Genomic DNA, 21294 nt, shown 5'->3' on the forward strand with positions numbered 1-21294 from the left:
CCAGGCTTCCACACAGGTTGCCTAAATAAATTAGAATGAGAATCCCCCCAGGCTTCCACACAGGTTGCCTAAATAAATTAGAATGAGAATCCCCCCAGGCTTCCACACAGGTTGCCTACATAAACTAGAATGAGAATCCCCCCCAGGCTTCCACACGGGTTGCCTACATAAACTAGAATGAGAATCCCCCCAGGCATCCACACAGGTTGCCTAACTCAACTAGAATGAGAATCCCCCCAGGCTTCCACACAAGTTGCCTAAATAAACTAGAATGAGAATCCCCCCAGGCTTCCACACAGGTTGCCTAAATAAACTAGAATGAGAATCCCCCCAGGCTTCCACACAAGTTGCCTAAATAAACTAGAATGAGAATCCCCCCAGGCTTCCACACAGGTTGCCTAAATAAACTAGAATGAGAATCCCCCCAGGCTTCCACACAGGTTGCCTAAATAAACTAGAATGAGAATCCCCTCAGGCTTCCACACAGGTTGCGTAAATAAACTAGAATGAGAACCCCCTCAGGCTTCTACACACATTGCCTAAATAAACTAGAATGAGAACCCCCTCAGGCTTTCACACACGTTGCCTAAATAAACTAGAATGAGAATCCCCTCAGGCTTCCACACAGGTTGCCTAAATAAACTAGAATGAGAATCCCCTCAGGCTTCCACACAGGTTGCCTAAATAAACTAGAATGAGAATGCCCTCAGGCTTCCACACAGGTTGCCTAAATAAACTAGAATGAGAACCCCCTCAGGTTTCTACACACGTTGCCTAAATAAACTAGAATAAGAATCCCCTCAGGCTTCCACACAGGTTGCCTAAATAAAATAGAATGAGAACCCTCTCAGGCTTCCACACAGGTTGCCTAAATAAACTAGAATGAGAATCCCTCTAGGCTTCCACACAAGTTGCCTAACTCAACTAGAATGAGAATCCCCCCAGGCTTCCACACAAGTTGCCTAAATAAACTAGAATGAGAATCCCCCCAGGCTTCCACACAGGTTGCCTAAATAAATTAGAATGAGAATCCCCCCAGGCTTCCACACAGGTTGCCTAAATAAATTAGAATGAGAATCCCCCCAGGCTTCCACACAGGTTGCCTAAATAAATTAGAATGAGAATCCCCCCAGGCTTCCACACAGGTTGCCTACATAAACTAGAATGAGAATCCCCCCCAGGCTTCCACACGGGTTGCCTACATAAACTAGAATGAGAATCCCCCCAGGCATCCACACAGGTTGCCTAACTCAACTAGAATGAGAATCCCCCCAGGCTTCCACACAAGTTGCCTAAATAAACTAGAATGAGAATCCCCCCAGGCTTCCACACAGGTTGCCTAAATAAACTAGAATGAGAATCCCCCCAGGCTTCCACACAAGTTGCCTAAATAAACTAGAATGAGAATCCCCCCAGGCTTCCACACAGGTTGCCTAAATAAACTAGAATGAGAATCCCCCCAGGCTTCCACACAGGTTGCCTAAATAAACTAGAATGAGAATCCCCCCAGGCTTCTACACATGTTGCCTACATTAACTAGAATGTGAATCCCCCCAGGCTTCCATACAGGTTTATTTATTTATTTATTTATTCAATTTATATACCGCCGATCCCCAGGGGCTCTGGGCGGTGAACAGTTAAAATCGATAAAAACAAAAACTAAAATCAATATACAAATAATAAAACAAATTAACAAGGTGTAGTGGTGGGGAGAACCTTCCCCACCCCAAAGGTGGGAGGCCGACATGGCACCACCCCCTTCAATCACCAAACACCTGGCAGAACAGCTCTGTCTTACAGGCCTGGCGGAACGATAATATGTCCTGCTGGGCCCGGGTTTCCATTGACAGAGCGTTCCACCAGGCTGGGGCCAGGACTGAAAAGGCCCTGGCCCTGGTTGAAGTGAGGCGGGCTTCCTTAGGGCCGGGGACCACAAGTAAATATTTAAAGGTAAGAACCAACACTTTGAACCTGATTCGGAATTCAATCGGAAGCCAGTGCAGCTGGCGCAGGACAGGTGTGATGTGTGACTGGTAAGGTATACCAGTCAGGACCCGTGCCGCCGCATTCTGGACCAGTTGTAGTTGCCTGGACCAGTTGCCTGGATCCCCCCAGGCTTCCACACAGGTTGCTTAAATAAACTAGAATGAGAATCCCCCCAGGCTTCCACATAGGTTGCCTAAATAAACTAAAATGAGAATCCCCCCAGGCTTCCACACAGGTTGCCTAAATAAACTAGAATGAGAATCCCCCCCAGGCTTCTACACACGTTGCCTAAATAAACTAGAATGAGAATCCCCCCAGGCTTCCACAGAGGTTGCCTAAATAAACTAGAATGAGAATCCCCCCAGGCTTCCACACAGGTTGCATACATAAACTAGAATGAGAACCCCCTCAGGCTTCCACACAGGTTGCCTAAATAAACTAGAATGAGAACCCTCTCAGGCTTCCACACTGGTTGCCTAAATAAACTAGAATGAGAATCCCCCCAGGCTTCCACACAGGTTGCCTACATAAACTAGAATGAGAACCCCCTCAGGCTTCCACACAGGTTGCCTAAATAAACTAGAATGAGAACCCTCTCAGGCTTCGACACAGGTTGCCTAAAGAAACTAGAATGAGAATCCCCCCAGGCTTCCACACAGGTTGCCTAAATAAACTAGAATGAGAATCCCCTCAGGCTTCCACACAGGTTGCGTAAATAAACTAGAATGAGAACCCCCTCAGGCTTCTACACACATTGCCTAAATAAACTAGAATGAGAACCCCCTCAGGCTTTCACACACGTTGCCTAAATAAACTAGAATGAGAATCCCCTCAGGCTTCCACACACGTTGCCTAAATAAACTAGAATGAGAATCCCCTCAGGCTTCCACACAGGTTGCCTAAATAAACTAGAATGAGAATGCCCTCAGGCTTCCACACAGGTTGCCTAAATAAACTAGAATGAGAACCCCCTCAGGCTTCTACACACGTTGCCTAAATAAACTAGAATGAGAATCCCCTCAGGCTTCCACACAGGTTGCCTAAATAAAATAGAATGAGAACCCTCTCAGGCTTCCACACAGGTTGCCTAAATAAATTAGAATGAGAATCCCCCCAGGCTTCCACACAGGTTGCCTACATAAACTAGAATGAGAATCCCCCCCAGGCTTCCACACGGGTTGCCTACATAAACTAGAATGAGAATCCCCCCAGGCATCCACACAGGTTGCCTAACTCAACTAGAATGAGAATCCCCCCAGGCTTCCACACAAGTTGCCTAAATAAACTAGAATGAGAATCCCCCCAGGCTTCCACACAGGTTGCCTAAATAAACTAGAATGAGAATCCCCCCAGGCTTCCACACAAGTTGCTTAAATAAACTAGAATGAGAATCCCCCCAGGCTTCCACACAGGTTGCCTAAATAAACTAGAATGAGAATCCCCCCAGGCTTCCACACAGGTTGCCTACATAAACTCGAATGAGAACCCCCTCAGGCTTCCACACAGGTTGCCTAAATAAACTAGAATGAGAATCCCCCTAGGCTTCTACACACGTTGCCTAAATAAACTAGAATGAGAATCCCCCCAGGCTTCCACACAGGTTGCCTAAATAAACTAGAATGAAAATCCCCCCAGGCTTCTACACGTTGCCTACATTAACTAGAATGCGAATCCCCCCAGGCTTCCACACAGGTTTATTTATTTATTTATTTATTCAATTTATATACCGCCCGTCCCCAGGGACTCTGGTCGGTGAACAGTTAAAATCGATAAAAACAAAAACTAAAATCAATATACAAATAATAAAACAAATTAACAAGGTGTAGTGGTGGGGAGAACCTTCCCCACCCCAAAGGTGGGAGGCCGACATGGCACCGCCCTCTTCAATCACCAAACGCCTGGCGGAACAGCTCTGTCTTACAGGCCCGGCGGAATGATAATATGTCCTGCTGGGCCCGGGTTTCCATTGACAGATCGTTCCACCAGGCTGGGGCCAGGACTGAAAAGGCCCTGGCCCTGGTTGAAGCGAGGCGGGCTTCCTTAGGGCCGGGGACCACAAGTAAATATTTAAAGGTAAGAGCCAACACTTTGAACCTGATTCGGAATTCAATCGGAAGCCAGTGCAGCTGGCGCAGGACAGGTGTGATGTGTGACTGGTAAGGTATACCAGTCAGGACCCGTGCCGCCGCATTCTGGACCAGTTGCAGTTGCCTGGACCACTTGCCTGGATCCCCCCAGGCTTCCACACAGGTTGCCTAAATAAACTAGAATGAGAATCCCCCCAGGCTTCCACACAGGTTGCCTAAATAAACTAAAATGAGAATCCCCCCAGGCTTCCACACAGGTTGCCTAAATAAACTAGAATGAGAATCCCCCCCAGGCTTCTACACACATTGCCTAAATAAACTAGAATGAGAATCCCCCCAGGCTTCCACACAGGTTGCCTACATAAATTAGAATGAGAATCCCCCCAGGCTTCCACACAGGTTGCCTACATAAACTAGAATGAGAACCCCCTCAGGCTTCCTCACAGGTTGCCTAAATAAACTAGAATGAGAACCCTCTCAGGCTTCCACACAGGTTGCCTAAATAAACTAGAATGAGAATCCCCCCAGGCTTCCACACAGGTTGCCTACATAAACTAGAATGAGAACCCCCTCAGGCTTCCACACAGGTTGCCTAAATAAACTAGAATGAGAACCCTCTCAGGCTTCCACACAGGTTGCCTAAATAAACTAGAATGAGAATCCCCCCAGGCTTCCACACAGGTTGCCTAAATAAACTAGAATGAGAATCCCCCCTGGCTTCTACACACGTTGCCTACATAACCTAGAATGTGAATCCCCCCAGGCTTCCACACAGGTTGCCTAACTCAACTAAAATGAGAGTCCCCCCAGGCTTTCACACAAGTTGCCTAAATAAACTAGAATGAGAATCCCCCCAGCCTTCTACACACGTTGCCTAAATAAATTAGAATGAGAATCCCCCCAGCCTTCTACACACGTTGCCTAAATAAATTAGAATGAGAATCACAGGTTGCCTGCTTTCCCCAGACTGCATGTTCTCTCTCTGCTCAATAACTAAAAATAGCCATTCGTTCCTCCCACACTCTCAGTCATCAACCAATAGTCTCACTCATCCCTTCTCAGAACTGCCACTTGTTTCATGTGCCAAGCAGACACAGATTAGGATCCTTTATTAGAGATGGGCACGAACAGCAATACGAACAAAAAACCCCACAAACAGCCCAATCTGCTGTTCGCGAACAAGCTGTTCGTGAGGCCCCATTCTAAATAAACAGGTGGTCGTTGCAAGCCTCGTTCGTTGCTGTTCATCAAGCCAGACAGTCTGGAACCTGCAATCAATTCCCTTGGCAACTTATGCAGGGATTGTCTGAACTCTGTCTGAACTCCTGCTGTTACCCTGGAAACCCCAGTCTAAGCCCAATTTAGCTTGATAGGCATGTCTTCCTTTCAAGTGTAGAGCTCCAATTTGTTACACGGGAGCAAAGAGCAGGAGGGAGGGGGGCTCCCAGCTCTGGCTTTGCAGACAGTGGAGAGGGAGAGAGACAGCTGCTGTCGGCATTTTGATAGAGTGCATTGGAGCTTGAATTTTCTTTGTGTGTGGTGGGATAGTGATCTACCCCTTCAGGTTCCAGGGCTGCTGCCATGCTCTGGGCCAAGCTATTATTTATTATTGGTACCTTTCCTGCTGCCTGCTCAGGTAAGGTTTCTGGGAGTGGTACGGTAGGATCTACCCCTTCAGGTTCCAGGGCTGCTGCCAGACTCTGGGCCAAGCTATTATTTATTATTGGTACCTTTCCTGGTGCCTGCTCAGGTCAGGTTTCTGGGAGTGGTGCAGTAGGGATCTTGACCAAACTTGGATGATAGTTGGAGGAGAGCCTGCTGGCCCCCACAAACATGTTCGTAAACAGGTCATGCTCGTAAGTGTTCGTGAGGCCCTGTTCGTGGATGGCAACGAACAACGAACATCATGTTCGTTTTTTTTCTGTTCATGCCCATCTCTAGTCTTTATGCATGGATGAGAAATGGTGCTTTGTGGAACGGTTTAGATTTGTTAGGTGGAATGGTTTAGATTTGTTAGGCACTGAAGAACTTTCTGGGACAAGCTGAAGCTGCACAAAAGAGATGGACTTCACTTGAACTAAAAGGGAATCAGGCTGCTGGCTCAATATTGAAAAGGTGGCTGAAAGGTACCAACAGGTCTAAAAAACCTGCACGTTTAAAAACTCATCAAAGAAGCCATACAAGACTAACATTTTTCTTTAGAAAAAAACTGGAAGATTTTCCCAATCCAAGTGAATAGGAAGGTGGACAAGTTCTGGAAAAAGAAATGTAAGTCAACAATAAAGCAAGCAAAAAGAGAATTTGAAAGCAGATGGCCATAAACACTAAGACAAAAATATGCAAATATATCAGGAGCAGGAAAACAGCCAGGGAAGCTATTGGGCCTTTGCATGACCCAAAAATAAAAGGATCGCTTAAGGAAGATGGGGAGATGGTGGAAAAATCAAATGGATTGTTTGCATCTGCTTTCATGGTGGAAAATGTGGGGCAGATACCCACAACAGACCCACTGTTTGGGGAAGGGTGTTTAAAGAACTGACCCCCTTCTTTGGGGGGGCGATATAATGCCCCCCCCAGGGTCCAATCTTCATGGAACTTGGAGAGTCTTTAGAGGACAGTCAGGAGTATGTCCCTTGTAAATTTTGTAGATTTCTTTTGCAAAATGCCACCACTCATTCCCCTGGATAGCCCCCATAGTTTTCCCCATATGGAATAATGAAGATTAGAAGTGGCTGGGGACATCTTCTTTGCATGGCCATAAAATGGCCCTCCGAAGTCCAATCTTCATAAAACTTGGGGTGTTGTTAGAAGACAGGAGTAGGTCCCCAGCAAATTTGGTAAATTTCCAGGGCGACAGAAGGAGGGCAAACAGAGCTCAGGCTTTCCCCTGGCTTCATTGCCAGGGGAATAGATTGCTGGCGCCTGAGTGTCTGGATCCCCAATCCGAGCCCAAACGCAACGATCCAGGCCTCTCCTGATCGCTGGATCATTGGCCGTGGACAATCACGATCCGCCGGGTCACGATCGCGCGATCGCCATTATCGTGGGTTTTTTTCAACCGTAATGCGGATCGTGCCCTTCTCTAGTGAAAACCAAGGTGGATTGTGAAGAGCTACTGGAGGATCTCTCTAAATTAGGAGAGAGGACAACCACATGGCCAACCAAGTTCAATGTGCATAAGTATAAGGTGATGCAAACTGGAACCAAAAAATCCTAATTTTAAATATATGCTGATGGGATCCGACCTGGCTGAGACTGAAAGAGATCTGGGGGATCTTGTAGAAAACTCAATGCTGACCATATGGCAGCTGTGAAAAAGGCAAACTCCATTCTAGGAACTATTAGGAAAGGGGTTGAAAATAAAACATGCAGTATTTTAATGCCCACGTATAAAGCTATGATGCTGTCTCAGTGTGCAGTTTTTGTTGTCTCTATAAGGGTATTGTAGAGCTGGAAAAGTACAAAGGGGGGCAACCAAGATGGTAAGGGGGTTTAAGCACTTTTCCTATGAGCTGAAAGACTGGAGGATTTGAGACTTTTCAGTCCTGAAAAAAGATGGTTAAGGGCAGGGCAGACAGAATAGAGGCTTATAAAATTATATATAGGGTGGAAAAAGTGGCTACCAGGAGCTTTCTCTCCCTCTCCCATAATACTAGAATTTGGGGGCATCCAATGATATTGTTGAAAAATACTTTCAGAACAGACAAAAGGAAATACATCTTTACTTAGCAAGTAATTAAACTGTGGAATTCACTGCCAGGGGTGATGGTGATGGCCACATGGAGAGAGAGTTTTAAAAGAGGACTAGACAGATTCATGGAAGAGAGCAGAGACGTCCTTTAATGGGAACTCACCAGGGTGAGTAAAGGGAGCCTCCGCAGCCAGAGGCAGCAAACCACTGAACTTCAGTGCTGGGTGGCAGCACTGTTTGCCTTCCAGGGCAATTGCCGGGCTGCTGTGTGAAAGAGGATGCTGGACTAGGACAACTGGAATGATCCAGTGGGCACTTCTTACGCAACTCTGTTTTACAGAGTATCAGATCACCGGGTTCAGTGGGCTTTGCTTTTTATGAACATGTCGCTATGCCATCCTTTTGGGAGACCTCCAACAAAGACCAGGCAGGCAATGGCAAACCGCCTCTGTTAGTCTCTTGCCATGAAAACTGCGCCAGGGGTCGACGCAAGTCAGCTAGGACGATGGCAATCTTCACTGCCATGCCATCCTTTTAGTTATTTTGTTTAAAATACTTTGGTGTGTTCATATGAAAGTGATGATTCCGTTCATAGTTGTGGCCTTCTTTGTAGGATCCAAACCTATGGAGAAAGGAGCAAGAAAGGTTGATAATATTTGGCATGACATAAGAATTTCAGTTTTATAACATAATGAATATTTCCTCTGTAACAACTGAGTTTGTGGAATTAAGGAATTTATTTCACGGTCATCTCTCTGAGTTGTGTTCTAATTTTCTCAGTTTCTCCATGAATATGGACAACTTTCATTTTCTTATTTGAAGTAAGTCCTGTTCAGAAGTACTTACTTTGGAATAAACATGCATACAATGATCTTGTGTGTTCCACTCACTTCAATGTGAGTTGCATACAACATATTCATTTAGCTAATTTATATCCGACCTTTCCTCCAGGGAGCTCAGGGTGGCATACATTGCTTTTCCCTGTTTGGTGTAGTGGTGAAGAACAGCAGGACTCTAATCTGGAGAACCGGGTTTGAGTCCCCACTTATCCACTTGAAGCCAGTGGGTGACCTTGGGTGACCTTGGGTCAGTCACATCTTCTTGGAGCTCTCTCAGCCTCACTCAGCTCACAGGGTGATTGTCGTGAGCAGGGGTTTTTTTCAGCAGGAGTGTGGTGGAATGGAATTCCGGCACCTCTTGAAAATGGTCACATGGCCAGTGGCCCCTCCTCCTGATCTCCAGACAGAGGGGAGTTTAGATTGCCCTCCGCACCAGTGGCGCAGAGGGCAATCTAAACTCCCCTCTGTCTGGAGGTCAGGGGGAGGGGTCACCCGCCATGTGACCATTTTCACCAAGGGTGATTTAAACTTTAAAAAACTCCCCCCTTGTTCCAGCTGACCCAAAGTAACATCATTGTGTGGTCCCGAGTTCCACCACTGAGTTCCATCACCTCTTTTCCCAGAAAAAAAGCCCTGGTTGCAAGGATAATAATAACACACTTTGTAAACCACTCTGAATGAGCATTAAGTTGTCCTGAAGGACAGTATATAAATTGTTGTTTCATTTTGCCCTCACAACAACCCTGTGAGGTAGGTTAGGCTGACAGATTGACTGACTGGCCCAAGGTCATCCAAGAAGCTTCCATGGCAGAGTGGGGTTTGAACCTAGTCCTAGATCCTAGTCAGACACTTCAACTGCTGCACCAAGAACTACATAAAACTACAACAGATTAACAGTGCTATCGTAAGCAGAGTTAGACATGATAAAGTCAATTGTTTTATAAAATAAATCTTCTTAGTATTACACTGTTAGTTACAATCCCCACCATAGAAATGGGGTTACCAAACACCTAGGTAGAAGCTGCTAAACCGATTCTTAAGCCACTCGCCTAAAAATATAACAACACAATGTATCTTTATAGTACACTAACCTGGAACTGAATCGGATTTCTTGTGGAACCTCACTGGGGTCAATAGTGATTTTGTCATTGTCCTTGTAATTATCTGCATCATCTGGGATTCTAAATTTTGCCATCTGAAGTTCAGAATCGCTTAGACCAGCATGAGAAATTCGAGCATAACCCAACCTGTCATTAATAATAATAATAATAATAATAATAATAATAATAATAATAATGGATCATTTCATAGAAAAGAGCTGAAGAAACTCATTAGCATATCTCATTAGCATATGCCACACCTCTTGACATCACCAGAAGTGTGTCATTAGCATAACTGATTTGCATATGCCACACCCCCTGACATCACCTTTCCTGGCTGTTTTGGACCCAATCCTGGCCATTCAGGGCTGAAATTGGGCCCAAAATGGCTGAAAATGGCCAAAAAGGGGCCCAAAATAGTCAGGATCGGGTCACTGCTGAGCAGGAGTCTGATCCATCACCCGTCAGAAGCCCAATCCGGGCCATTTTGGCCCCAATCCAGGCCGAAACGGGCCCAAATGGCCGAGAGTCAGGTGGGTGGGGCCACCTGACATGTGACCTCTTTGGGCAACTGCCGGAACCGTTGCCCCTCGAAATGAGCCCTGCTTAGGATTGTCACTCACATAAACAGGGCTTGTTGAACAAGATCACTACTCCATGAACTGTGTTCCATGGTCTCTCTTCACCAATATTTTTCTGCTACTCTTAATTTTCCTTACATTTTGCCAATACAAACCTTATCAAAATTCAGCAAAAGTTAAAAACACATTGCAGTGTTAACATATTGATGGTAATTTGCCCAATGTATATAATTGAATCTGAATGCAGAATCTGAATCAGTTTGACTGATCATATGGACTGCTACTGAGAGATTAGTCACAGTCTGGGCTACAAAGTACTTGAAAGAAGGTAACAATTTTGACATACCTAATTAATCCACGATACATTATATAACTACACCACCTCTCATGATCTGTGCTGTCAATATCCTAATGATCAAATAAACCAAAAAGAGGAAAAATGGTTAAGGTAAGTTGCATCTTTATGGTTAAAGTTTAGCAAAAGACTATAACTGAACTGAAACTAAAATGTCCAGGAATTAAGGTGTGATGTCCATGGCTTTAGAAGGGTATACTCTGCTTGATGGCAAAGCCCAGAGTGGTTAAAAAAAAAAAAGAGGGATATACTGACTAATGATCTTGAAATGTTTAAATACATGCACAGATTTATTTATTTATTTTACTTGTTGGACATGAATATTTATGTTACCAGTTGTATTAAATTACTGATTCTTTTTAAAAGATTTCTAGTTCCACAATACCTTCATGTTGCCATTTTCAGTTAATTGCAAGTAATCTCTGGAACCGGGAGCTGAAGTGACATACCCCAGAAACACAACCTGTTTAGAGCTATTCTTCAATAGATAGGAAACGGTGATTGCTTGGAGCTTTCTATCCAAGTCTTCTCTGAAAGAGGTTGATAACATTATTTTTAGTCTTCCTTCTAGAGAAGTGGCTGTGTACAATGAATATCACCAGTACTTTTGTTCACAACTACAACCCAAAATATTTTATCGATCATTTCTGCCCCTTCTGCACATCACACTTTAAGCCCACAATACTGAGTATTCATGCCAATCAGTGCTGAATCTGCTTGGGCTCCTAGCATTCTGCACTGCACGATCTCGAGGCAATTTGGTGTCTGCTTTCTCATTCCAGACAAGTTGAGAAGTGTCTGTTTCAACTTCAAGCTGCCTTTTCCGGGGACTGGAGCTGACATCATTTTTTTAAAAAAAATTCAGAGCATGCATAATAACATTGCAAAGTTGGAGCCCAGTTTGTACCCCACTCCCTGTCCCTATATTCACTGATTGGGCAGTCTCCTACCTACCAGTTTTTTATTTTCAAATATGAGCCCTGGTTGTAAAGAACGGAAATAAAAAAGCGAACCCAAGAAGTGATTAGTGGGGAATGTGGACTGCCATCAGGGAACATGACGCACATTGAGCTTAAAGGGGAAGAATGCAGGAATGTCTCACAGCTTTGTGACTCTCCCCTAATTTAAAAAAAGGGGGCGATTCAATACTCATTTGCTTGGGGCTTGTTTCAGGCTTTGTCTAATGCCAAAGAGGGAAGAAAATAAAGACACATGAAATAAAGATGGGGAAGGAGTAGTTTAGACACAGCACTACAGTCCTCTGAAAACTTCCGGTGTGTCAGCCAAGACGAGTTTTTTAGATTCAAAATTTAGAAATTAGAAGGAATAATACTGCAGTAATGTGTCAGCATTACTACCCTATTTGTTTGGGGTTTTTTTTAAGGCAGAAAAGGAATTTGGAGAACTGAAGAGGGAGAGGGTGGTTTCTACAGCCATTTAAGAGATGCAGTGCTACGATCCTTCTCTGCAAACTTCCCTGCATGCTAGCCAAGATTTAGGTGGAGCTTTTTAGATTTAGAATTTACAAATTAGAAGGAATATAAGTGTAGTAAAGTTCCAGCATTGCTGCCCTTTCGAAAAAGAAAAAAAATGGCAGATAAAAGTTTGTGGAGCTGAGGAAGATGAGTGTGGTTACCTGCAGACAGACCAATTAGCTCCTGGGGGAAAGAAAGAGGGGAGGGATGAGAAGCAGAATGGGAGTGGTGTTTCACACAGACATAACACACTGCAACATCAACAAGGCAAGCAGCTTTAAAAATAAATCGCAGAATGTGCACAGGGGGAAAAAATGGGAAAAGATGGACAAATGTCATATCTGTGTCCCATGACTCCTTTGTACGTGTGGAAATCTGGAGAACATGGGAAGTAGAATGGGATATGAAATGCTGTAAAATGACCGTGCGGAAAGGGCCTTAGGGCCAAGCTACAATGACACTTGAATGGCAAGTGGATCGAGTGGAGAGCAAGTGGAGGGCAACTGAACAGGGAGGAATACACTTGCTGTTCAAGTGTCATTTGTCACTTGTAGTTTGGATATGTAGTCTTACATATCCATACAGCAAACCCAAGTTCTACAGCAAGAGCCAGTGTAGGGTGTTAAAGCAGACTAGGATTTGGAAGACCCAGGTTCAAATTCCCACTTTGCCAGTCACACACCCTCAGCGTAACCTCCCTTAATGTGAGGATAAAGTGGCAGAAGGGAGAATGTTCTTTTTTAAAAAAACAAATCCATTTTATCATTATATCCTTTACAACAAGGAAGCATATGACAAATACTTTTTGCCTGGTAGCAATTCTTACCTATAGGCATCTTTCATATCCTGTATCTCCATCTAGTTTTTAAATATTTGGGGGAACCTACTACATGTAGCAGAGTTTGTGGATGTGTCTAAATGTGGGTCCATTATTGCATTCATGTCTCCCACTAAAATAATATCTCTTTCCATCAACTCTGAAACCTCCTCAATCATATTTTGAAAAAAAAAATTCTGACCCATATTAGGTACATATATACACCTTAATGTGAATTTCCATTCCTCTAATTCCTTTTATAAAGAGGTACCTCTTTATAAGCCTCTACTGTCCCAACTTTACAAATGTGGCATACACGATTATGGGATCGGTATGTCTTAGCAAGACTTACTTTTAATTTGAACCAGACATCAACTAAAGCCCTCACTAATTTCAAGAAAATTTGATCTCCAATTCTAACTTATCTTTCTGAACAGAAGGAGATTCCAAAGGAATTATATCATAGCTATGTTTAGTATATGTCATTACACACCATATAGTTAACTGATACATTCTCAATTTATATCCATCATTCCTATGTTTCTAATTTTAATAAGATCTGTATAAATCTATTGGGGTTTTAAGAGGTATTGATATATTTTGTACGTATTGTTTCTTTTATGCTCTGTATTTAAATAAAATGTTAAAAAATAAAAAATAAAGAGGTATCTCCCCTCCTTATCTAATTTGACTTTTGTTATCTCTGTGCTTTTCTTGTCAACAAAAGCAATCATTACTCCCCTCATTTTCCTATATGCAGCTGCGTGATGAATTTGCCCTTTCACTAAATGTGCTAGATATTTTTCTTGCTCTTTTTAAAGATGGGTCTCCTACTGCCATACCACCCTGAACACGCTCAATCTCATTTGATCTCATGGAAGGGAGAATGTTCAGAGCCACCTTGAGTTCCCATTAGGGAAAAGAAGAATATCTTGTATTTTTCCCATTCATCCACTCTATTGAACATGTGGAGCTGCCTTATATGGACTTATACCATTGGTCCATGAAGGTCAGTATGGTCTACTCAGACTGGCAGTGACTCTTCAGAGTCTCAGGTTGAGGTAAAATAGTGAAGAGTCCAGTAGCACCTTTAAGACTAACCAACTTTATTGTAGCATAAGCTTTCAAGAACCACAGCTCTCTTCGTCAGATGCATCTGACGAAGCGAGCTGTAGCTCTCAAAAGCTTATGCTACAATAAAGTTTGGTAGTCTTAAAGGTGCTACTGGACTCTTTACTATTTTGCTGCTACTGTAAGCAATTGGCCTGGCCTCTGCCATCTTTAATAGCCATTTTAACATGGCTGCTTGTGATATTAAAAATCAACAGGCCTCTGGATTTAAAATGGCAGCTTGTATTGTAGCCAGAGGACCTCCAGCTAACAGTTGCTGAATCCTGCCTGGGAGATCCAGGCATAAATGGAATGCCACATAGGAATATGGAGTGATTAGAGGTGATTGGATTTGCAGTCTCCCTAGTCCCTAAGGAATCCAGCGCAACAAAGGTCTCGCAGAGTCATCCTCACTTAACGCATTCCTTTCCCTCCTTCCGTGATGAGTAGAGATGGGCACGGACCGGCATTCGCCTACGGACCGCCGGTTCGGGGTTCGTGGGCTCCCACAGACCACAGACCACGAACTTTTTAACGGACCGGCCCAGTTTGAGAACCAGTTCGATTCAGAAAAGCCTTGGTTTTCCCACAGATTTTCACTTGAGTCGACTTTCCCCACCAAAGGTTCTCATGTAACACTCCTTGATTATCACTTTTCCAAAGAGACAAACAACAACTTCCCCTCCCCTATTCTGACTGACCCTTACCCACCCTTGGAGGAAGGAGGGAGACTTGTGCTCCTGTCCAGGAGAGGTGGCTGCCCACAAAACCCACCTACATGGGGCTGCATCAACAATAGATGCCCTCCCCGGGGGCAGGGAGACCAACTCTCCATGATGGGAAATGAATGGATGTACTTGAGTGAAAGCCAACTCCGCAACAGGAGATCATGTAGCAATCCAAAGGCCCCTTGCTGGAATGGAAGGCACGGGAGGGAGGGAAAGGATGTCTTCCACAACTTGAAGGAAGGAAACTTATGCTACCCTGTTCAGAGGGAGCCTCTTTGGGCAGTGGACAATGAGTCCCACCTCAGTGACATGGTGTGTCAGCTTGCTTGCTATCAAGCAAGCTGACCTGGGCCACTGTCCTACTTGTCACCGGACTTTGGGGATTGACCCTCGGAGGGGCCCTTGCACTCGCAGGAGCAGGACGGTCGCCGACAGAACCCACTTCACTGAACGTGATGCATTCAATCAAGGAAGCTCATCATGTGCCTTAGACTGTTTTGTCAACATACAAATCATAATGGAAGTAGTAGAGTTTATAAAGAATAAGAGGAGGTACTTAGAAGGTGCCAGGGACAGGGCTTGTCATCAGGAGAGGATACCGGGGACAGGGCTTGTCGTCACGAGGAGGATACCAGGACAGGGCTTGTTGTCAGGAGGAGGATACCAGGGACAGGGCTTGTCATCAGGAGGAGGATACCAGGGACAGGACGTGTCATCAGGAGGAGGATACCAGGGACAAGACGTGTCATCAGGAGGAGGGGGAGGTTCCCCCCGTTCCCGACAGGCCAAAATAGAGTGCGCTGGTATTCTCACCGAGGGGGAGAAAGGAGGCCACATTCACCCGGGGGAAGCCTGATCCCACACCAACGAGGTGACCGCACCTGAAGTTCCATCTTAGCGTAAACTTGGCGGCAGCCGACCTCACCCACCTTCCTGCCTCGCCAGAAAGGGATAACAGTCGTGCCTTAGACTGTTTTGTCAACATACAAATTATAATGGAAGTAGTAGAGTTTATAAAGAATAAGAGGAGGTACTTAGAAGGTGCCAGGGACAGGCCTTGTCATCAGGCGAGGATACCAGGGACAGGGCTTGTCGTCAGGAGGAGGATACCAGGGACAGGGCTTGTCAACAGGAGGAGGACACCAGGGACAGGGCTTGTGTGTCTGCTTGCTTGGGTTAGGGGCTGGGCTCTGACCTGGGCCACTGTCCTACTTGTCACTGGACTTTGGGGATTGACCCTCAGAGGGGCCCTTGCGCTCGCAAGAGCAGGACGGTCTGCTGTGAAGTGCACAGTCCACCCTCTTGCTCTTGCCAGCTGGTTCCTGACCATCTCTGCCACACAGTTGTAGATGGCAGGCAAGACTCGCTGGCCAACAGTCCGCTGCGAGGGTGTCATGAACCAGGGTACAAAATGATGCATTGCCCTGCGAAAGCCCACACCCTCCAACACAGACAAAGGTAGTCCATCCAGGGCTATCATCTCAGCCAGTACACGTGTTCCCGCCTCCTGAGCTTTCCCCCTGAATCTTTTGCTTGGTAGGGACGAACCAGAGGAAACAAGTTCCTGAAGGGTGGCCTACCTAGAAGTTCCACTCCCACCCACAGCGCTCTCAGGGGTGTGAGCCTTACTTGGGGTGGACTCCCGTTCCACTTGCCCTTCTCCCTGCTCAGCAGCCCTCTTCACCCCACTGCTTGATGGCTTTTCTTGAGCCAACAGGCTTGGGTGATGTCTCTGAAGATGCCTGAGGAGGACACTGGATGACACGTGTTTGGGGTCCACACCCCTACACACCATGGCATTGCAGACCTGGCAACGCACCGAACACGGGTGGTTTGGGATGGTTCGGAAGTGCCGCCAAAGCGTGGGGTTAAAACGGACACCAGGAATCTGTGGCTCGGGAGGAGGACAAAGCCTTAATGGTTGAAGTGTGCGGCTGGGCTGGGGGGGGGGGTGGAGTGCAGGCAGGGGAAGCCACAGGAGGTTGGGATGGGAAGGAGCTGGATGTTTCTGCCGGACCCTCCGGTGCCCTCTGAGATCAATCCACAGAGTGTTGGCAGCTGATCCTCAGTGGGCAACGCTAAGAGCTCTTCTGCCTGCTCCTTGATCCCCAAAAGCAAATCTGTAGAACGAGGTGCTGCCTCTGAGGTCTCCCTGTCCCTGGTGCCACTTGTACTGGGCACCAATGGGCACCCAGGACAACCTTTGCAATTCTTCCCACCACGACCACTCTTGTTCCTCTTTCCAACCCTCATGGTGCTATGAGAAAAGATCTCTACAAACAAGTGAGAATTTTAAATGAAGCACAGAGCCCCAAAAGCTTGGAGCAGAGTAGGGCAGAGCCAAGTGGCACCCAGCTGGACCCCAGTTGAGGGAAGAATGCACCACAAAAGACACTCTAGAGAGGCTTAGAAAGAAGTAGAGAGAGCCCCCCAAAACGTGCTGCCAGTGGTCCTAGGGTGGGTGTTTCACAGAGGCCAGCAGCAGTCTCCCCCTTGCACCTCAAAAGCCAGGCTGGAAATGTCCCCCCAAGTCACCCACTATTTAGGGAGTGAAAAAGGCTTAGAAAGAAGTGAAGCAGACAGAGCCCCCCAAAGCGTGCTGCCGGTCATCAGAGAGTGGGTGTTTCACAGATCCTAATAGCACTCTCCCTCCCCCTGCATCTCATCAGCAGCCAAGAAAGAACGTGGGGGAAAGAAGGCAAGAACTCAAGCAGACAACGCCCAAAGCTGCCTTGCACCCACTGTGGGTCTGTGAGTGGGTGGGGTCAGAGCACAATAGAACCCACCGGCAACCCAGAAAAAAGGAAGAGATTTGGGGGGAGGGGGGGAATAAGCCCAAGAAGAACCCAAGGACTCAAAACGCAGAAAGAAATCAGAGTAACCCGATAGTGCGGTAAAAGGATTTTTTAAAAAGTGCTCTCAAGAAAACTAGAATAGAAAGGAGGAGAAAAAAATTAAACAGGAATGGAGAAAAGAGAAAGCTCTCTTGCACCAGAAGCCCCAAAGTCCTAAGGCACAAGCCGCGCTCTCACAAAAAAAAAACCCTTCCCCACAGCAAGCAGTTGCTAAGCTTAGAAGCTAACTCACGTCCCCGTGCCAGCAAAATGCAGCGGGGCTCCGCGCGCTTTGTCTTTTATGCAGAAAGGCTGGTGATCTCTGTTTGGCTGACAGAGCTGCCAATCAAGGTTTCCTGGGCTAAGATTGGTGTGTTCCAAACGGGGAAGGTGGCTCCACCGTTGCCTAGGAAATTGTTTGAGCGGGAATCCTGGCATGACGGGCCAACGGACACACGGACAGAAAGCCCCAATGTTCGGCGCTTTTGTGAGAAAAACACAAGCCCACAGCCCGCGTATTCGCGAAGGACAAACTGGGTAAGTTCGTGACGAAATTAGGTCCATTATGCGGACCGTGCCCACCTCTAGTGATGAGAGCTCCTGTTCTTGATTGAGGAGCTAATCAAACGACATTCATAAAAATTTACAGTGTTCCTGGGAAAGTACATTCCCCCAACTAAATTAATCAACTTAGCTCCGGTGGACTTCATTAACAAACTATCCCTTTGTGCAGTGCTAGAACAAATTTTAATTTACTTTCACACACCCCGGCAGCTACCAATCAAGGTAATCAAACCTTTTGTTAATCCCAGGAACTGACCATTGGAGTCTTTGTTCTAATGGCTAGGTGTGTTCTTCCACCTCAGGGCACATTTTACCTATAAAGGTAGGGCCCTGGCCTCATTCAAATTGTACACACTTACCAGATCCAATGCACTGTTCCCTTGAGGTTTGCCCTAAGCCTCTTGCTCCCTTGCCCAAGAATGCTGGCGTTTGAAGCTCTCCCTCTGTGGACTTTCCTGCTCTCCGAATAGGTAACTATTGCCTTGCAATCCCTCAAATCTATCCCACTTTTATCACTGCTTTTCCTAGGCCTCATGTGTGTCTGTGTGTGTATGCATTTGCCCCTTGAATAAAGACCACCCTATAATTAAGAACACTGGCTTTATGTGTGTATATCCTTGGGAAAGGACTCTTTAAATTATTAGTGATAAGATCCCGTGGTTACCAGCCTCTCGCATCGCTGCGAAATCTCAAAGATAAATAGAGGGACACCTGTACACTTAGAACATTCCCAATTCTCACACCAAAGTATTCTCCCCTGCCCCCTATACTTTGCTGAAAACTAGTCTTCTTATTTGCTGTATGCATTTATTCGGCAATGTCTCGTCTTGCATAGACCGTTGAGCAGGGGATGAGTGTAACAGTTTCCTTTTTTTAAAATCTGAAAAATGTTTAACTGAAAGTTTAATTTCACAATGAATCTGGCTGCAGAACAGCTGCAACTCAAACACATTCCACAACGTTTGATAGGCAATTGCAGGGGATGGAGAGGTACTGGCTGGATATTAGGAAAAACTTTTTCACGGTCAGAGTAGTTCAAAAGTGGAATCAGCTGCCTAGGGAGGTGGTGAGCTCCCCCTCACTAGCAGTTTTCAAGAAGAGGCTGGATGAATACTTGTCAGAGATGCTTTAGGCTGATCCTGCACTGGGCAGGGGGTTGGACTAGATGGTCTGTATGGCCCCTTCCAACTCCATGATTCTATGATTATATACTAGTGCATACTCACTCATGTGCTCACACAGGCAATATTCTTTTAAAACAACTCTAGTATTACCAGAATTTCTCCAGAAAGGCAAAATAGGAAGAAAAGAGCACCAATAACTGAATAGCAACAGGAATATAGAATATATAAACTTCCTGATAAATAGGGACAGGTGGAGTATCTGCTATTGTTTTTCATTAGCTACTTCCTGAACATGGTTCTGTGGTCCCAGTTCCCATCATCAAACACTGGTTGATGTGCATCCATCATCTCTATTGGAGCAGTTTCTCTGATGTGGCCAATAATACTTCTCTACTATAGGAATAAATATTTTCTTTATATGAAGATGACTGATATACATACTCTTCATTTCCAAAATGAGCAACCACAAAATCCACCAGTTTCCCTGTGAAATTTACAGTCATGGATAGGGCTGGAGCTATCTCTCCTTCAGGAGACGGAAGAAGATGGTGCCTGGAATGCACAATGGGGTACCTGGAGAGAACCATCATCCTGCATTATAGGAAAATAAAATTACCGACTGGGATTAATTCCAAAGCATAAAATGAGCTTTCACTAGCATGCATTCCAGCATCCTGAGACAGTTGCTGTGCTTCAAACATTGATTGTGCTTCAAACATTGACTGGCCTGTTGGGCAGCCAAGGGTGCCCATCTCATAACCAACTAGGGTAGAGGCCTATAGAGGGTTCAAGAAAGATGAAGGAAGTGTGGGAAACAAGGGGTGAGTTTTGTGTGCTTTCCCAAGCTTGTTTTCCATTTTTAAGAGGCATACTAAGTATCCATGTATTCTTTCCTCTGTCACTACCAAAAATCTAGAAGTGATAGATGAGACCATAGAGTACATGTTTAGAAAGGGCTTTCTCTAGTCCCTGATGTCCCTGATGTTTTCAGAAATACAAATGTAGAATATGTGCTTAATAGTCATTAGTGGGATATTGCTCAAGAGAATTTGTGATACTAATAAGTAATCAATACCACTAGTACCCTTCTGAGTAAAATAAGTAAATTCACCATATTTATCTCCTTCTATGTTACTGTTAACTATTACCAAATTAAATGTATTAATCAGTTGGTTAAAAATTTCCCCAGTTTTATTAATCAACTGATCTTCTGATCTCCTTTTCTCGTTATAAGGATCCATTGCATAATCCTCAGCATTATGTCCTGGAATACAATCACCAATGCGGGTGTTCAAATTTCCCAGGAACATAATCTTTGCCATGGGGAATTTGACCTGAAACTCAGAGATAATCATCCAAGTCGGACCAACAGTGCTCATAATAAAAGGGAGAAGAGTGGGGGGGGGGCGGGGGGACTTAGACATTAATTACTAGAATTTCCTGGTTTGCAAATATCAAGAGGCAGGCCGTCACCAAGAATTTCATAAATGGCAACAAAACTAGAGTACATTTAACTGATGTAGATATCAAGCATGCTAGTCTACTACTAGGCTGTCCACTCTGGATACAAAGTATTTTATATCATAACATCTAATAAATTGTACAAATGAAGAGTCTTGAACAGAGATGAGCATGAACTAGGAAAATTCAGAACCATGTGGTTCATGGTTCATTATGTTTCACGAACCACGAACCATGAACTTTCACGAACTTTCCCCAGTTCATAAACTGGTTCATTTGGTTCATGAAAACATCACTTCTTGGTCAGCAGAAGGTCTGCAGAGAGCCAATCCCCCCTTTGTAGCCTAGGAAATGAATTGATTGGTGCCAGGCAGTGGTGAACCAAAACAGGAACCAAACAAACCAGGCTAAAATTTGTCAATTTGTGAGAAATGAGCTCCCACAAACTGCCGGTTCACAAACCATGAACTGGCTTGGTTCATGACAAACTTTGGTTCATATTTCAGTTCAGGCCTGCCTCTAGTCTTGAATTTTATTTGACC

The 21294-nt window shown here is 45.1% G+C and overlaps 1 protein-coding gene across 1 annotated transcript in view; it reads right to left on the minus strand.

Annotated features, from left to right (window-relative positions):
• Positions 1-7886: 7886 nt before the first annotated feature.
• The window catches only part of CWH43 (cell wall biogenesis 43 C-terminal homolog), a 63437-nt gene continuing 50029 nt past the window's right edge, over positions 7887-21294 (minus strand). Inside the window, exons 11-15 of the mRNA XM_054990193.1 lie at positions 19733-19882; positions 11025-11169; positions 10631-10692; positions 9695-9850; positions 7887-8386 (exon numbers count right to left, since the gene is read on the minus strand). Coding sequence (XP_054846168.1) covers positions 8299-8386; positions 9695-9850; positions 10631-10692; positions 11025-11169; positions 19733-19882 — 601 coding nt within the window. The 3' untranslated portion in view covers positions 7887-8298. The remainder of the gene's footprint in view (positions 8387-9694; positions 9851-10630; positions 10693-11024; positions 11170-19732; positions 19883-21294) is intronic.

The sequence above is a fragment of the Eublepharis macularius genome, chromosome 10, assembly GCF_028583425.1.
Source record: "Eublepharis macularius isolate TG4126 chromosome 10, MPM_Emac_v1.0, whole genome shotgun sequence".
In the NCBI taxonomy this organism is placed as follows: domain Eukaryota; kingdom Metazoa; phylum Chordata; class Lepidosauria; order Squamata; family Eublepharidae; genus Eublepharis; species Eublepharis macularius.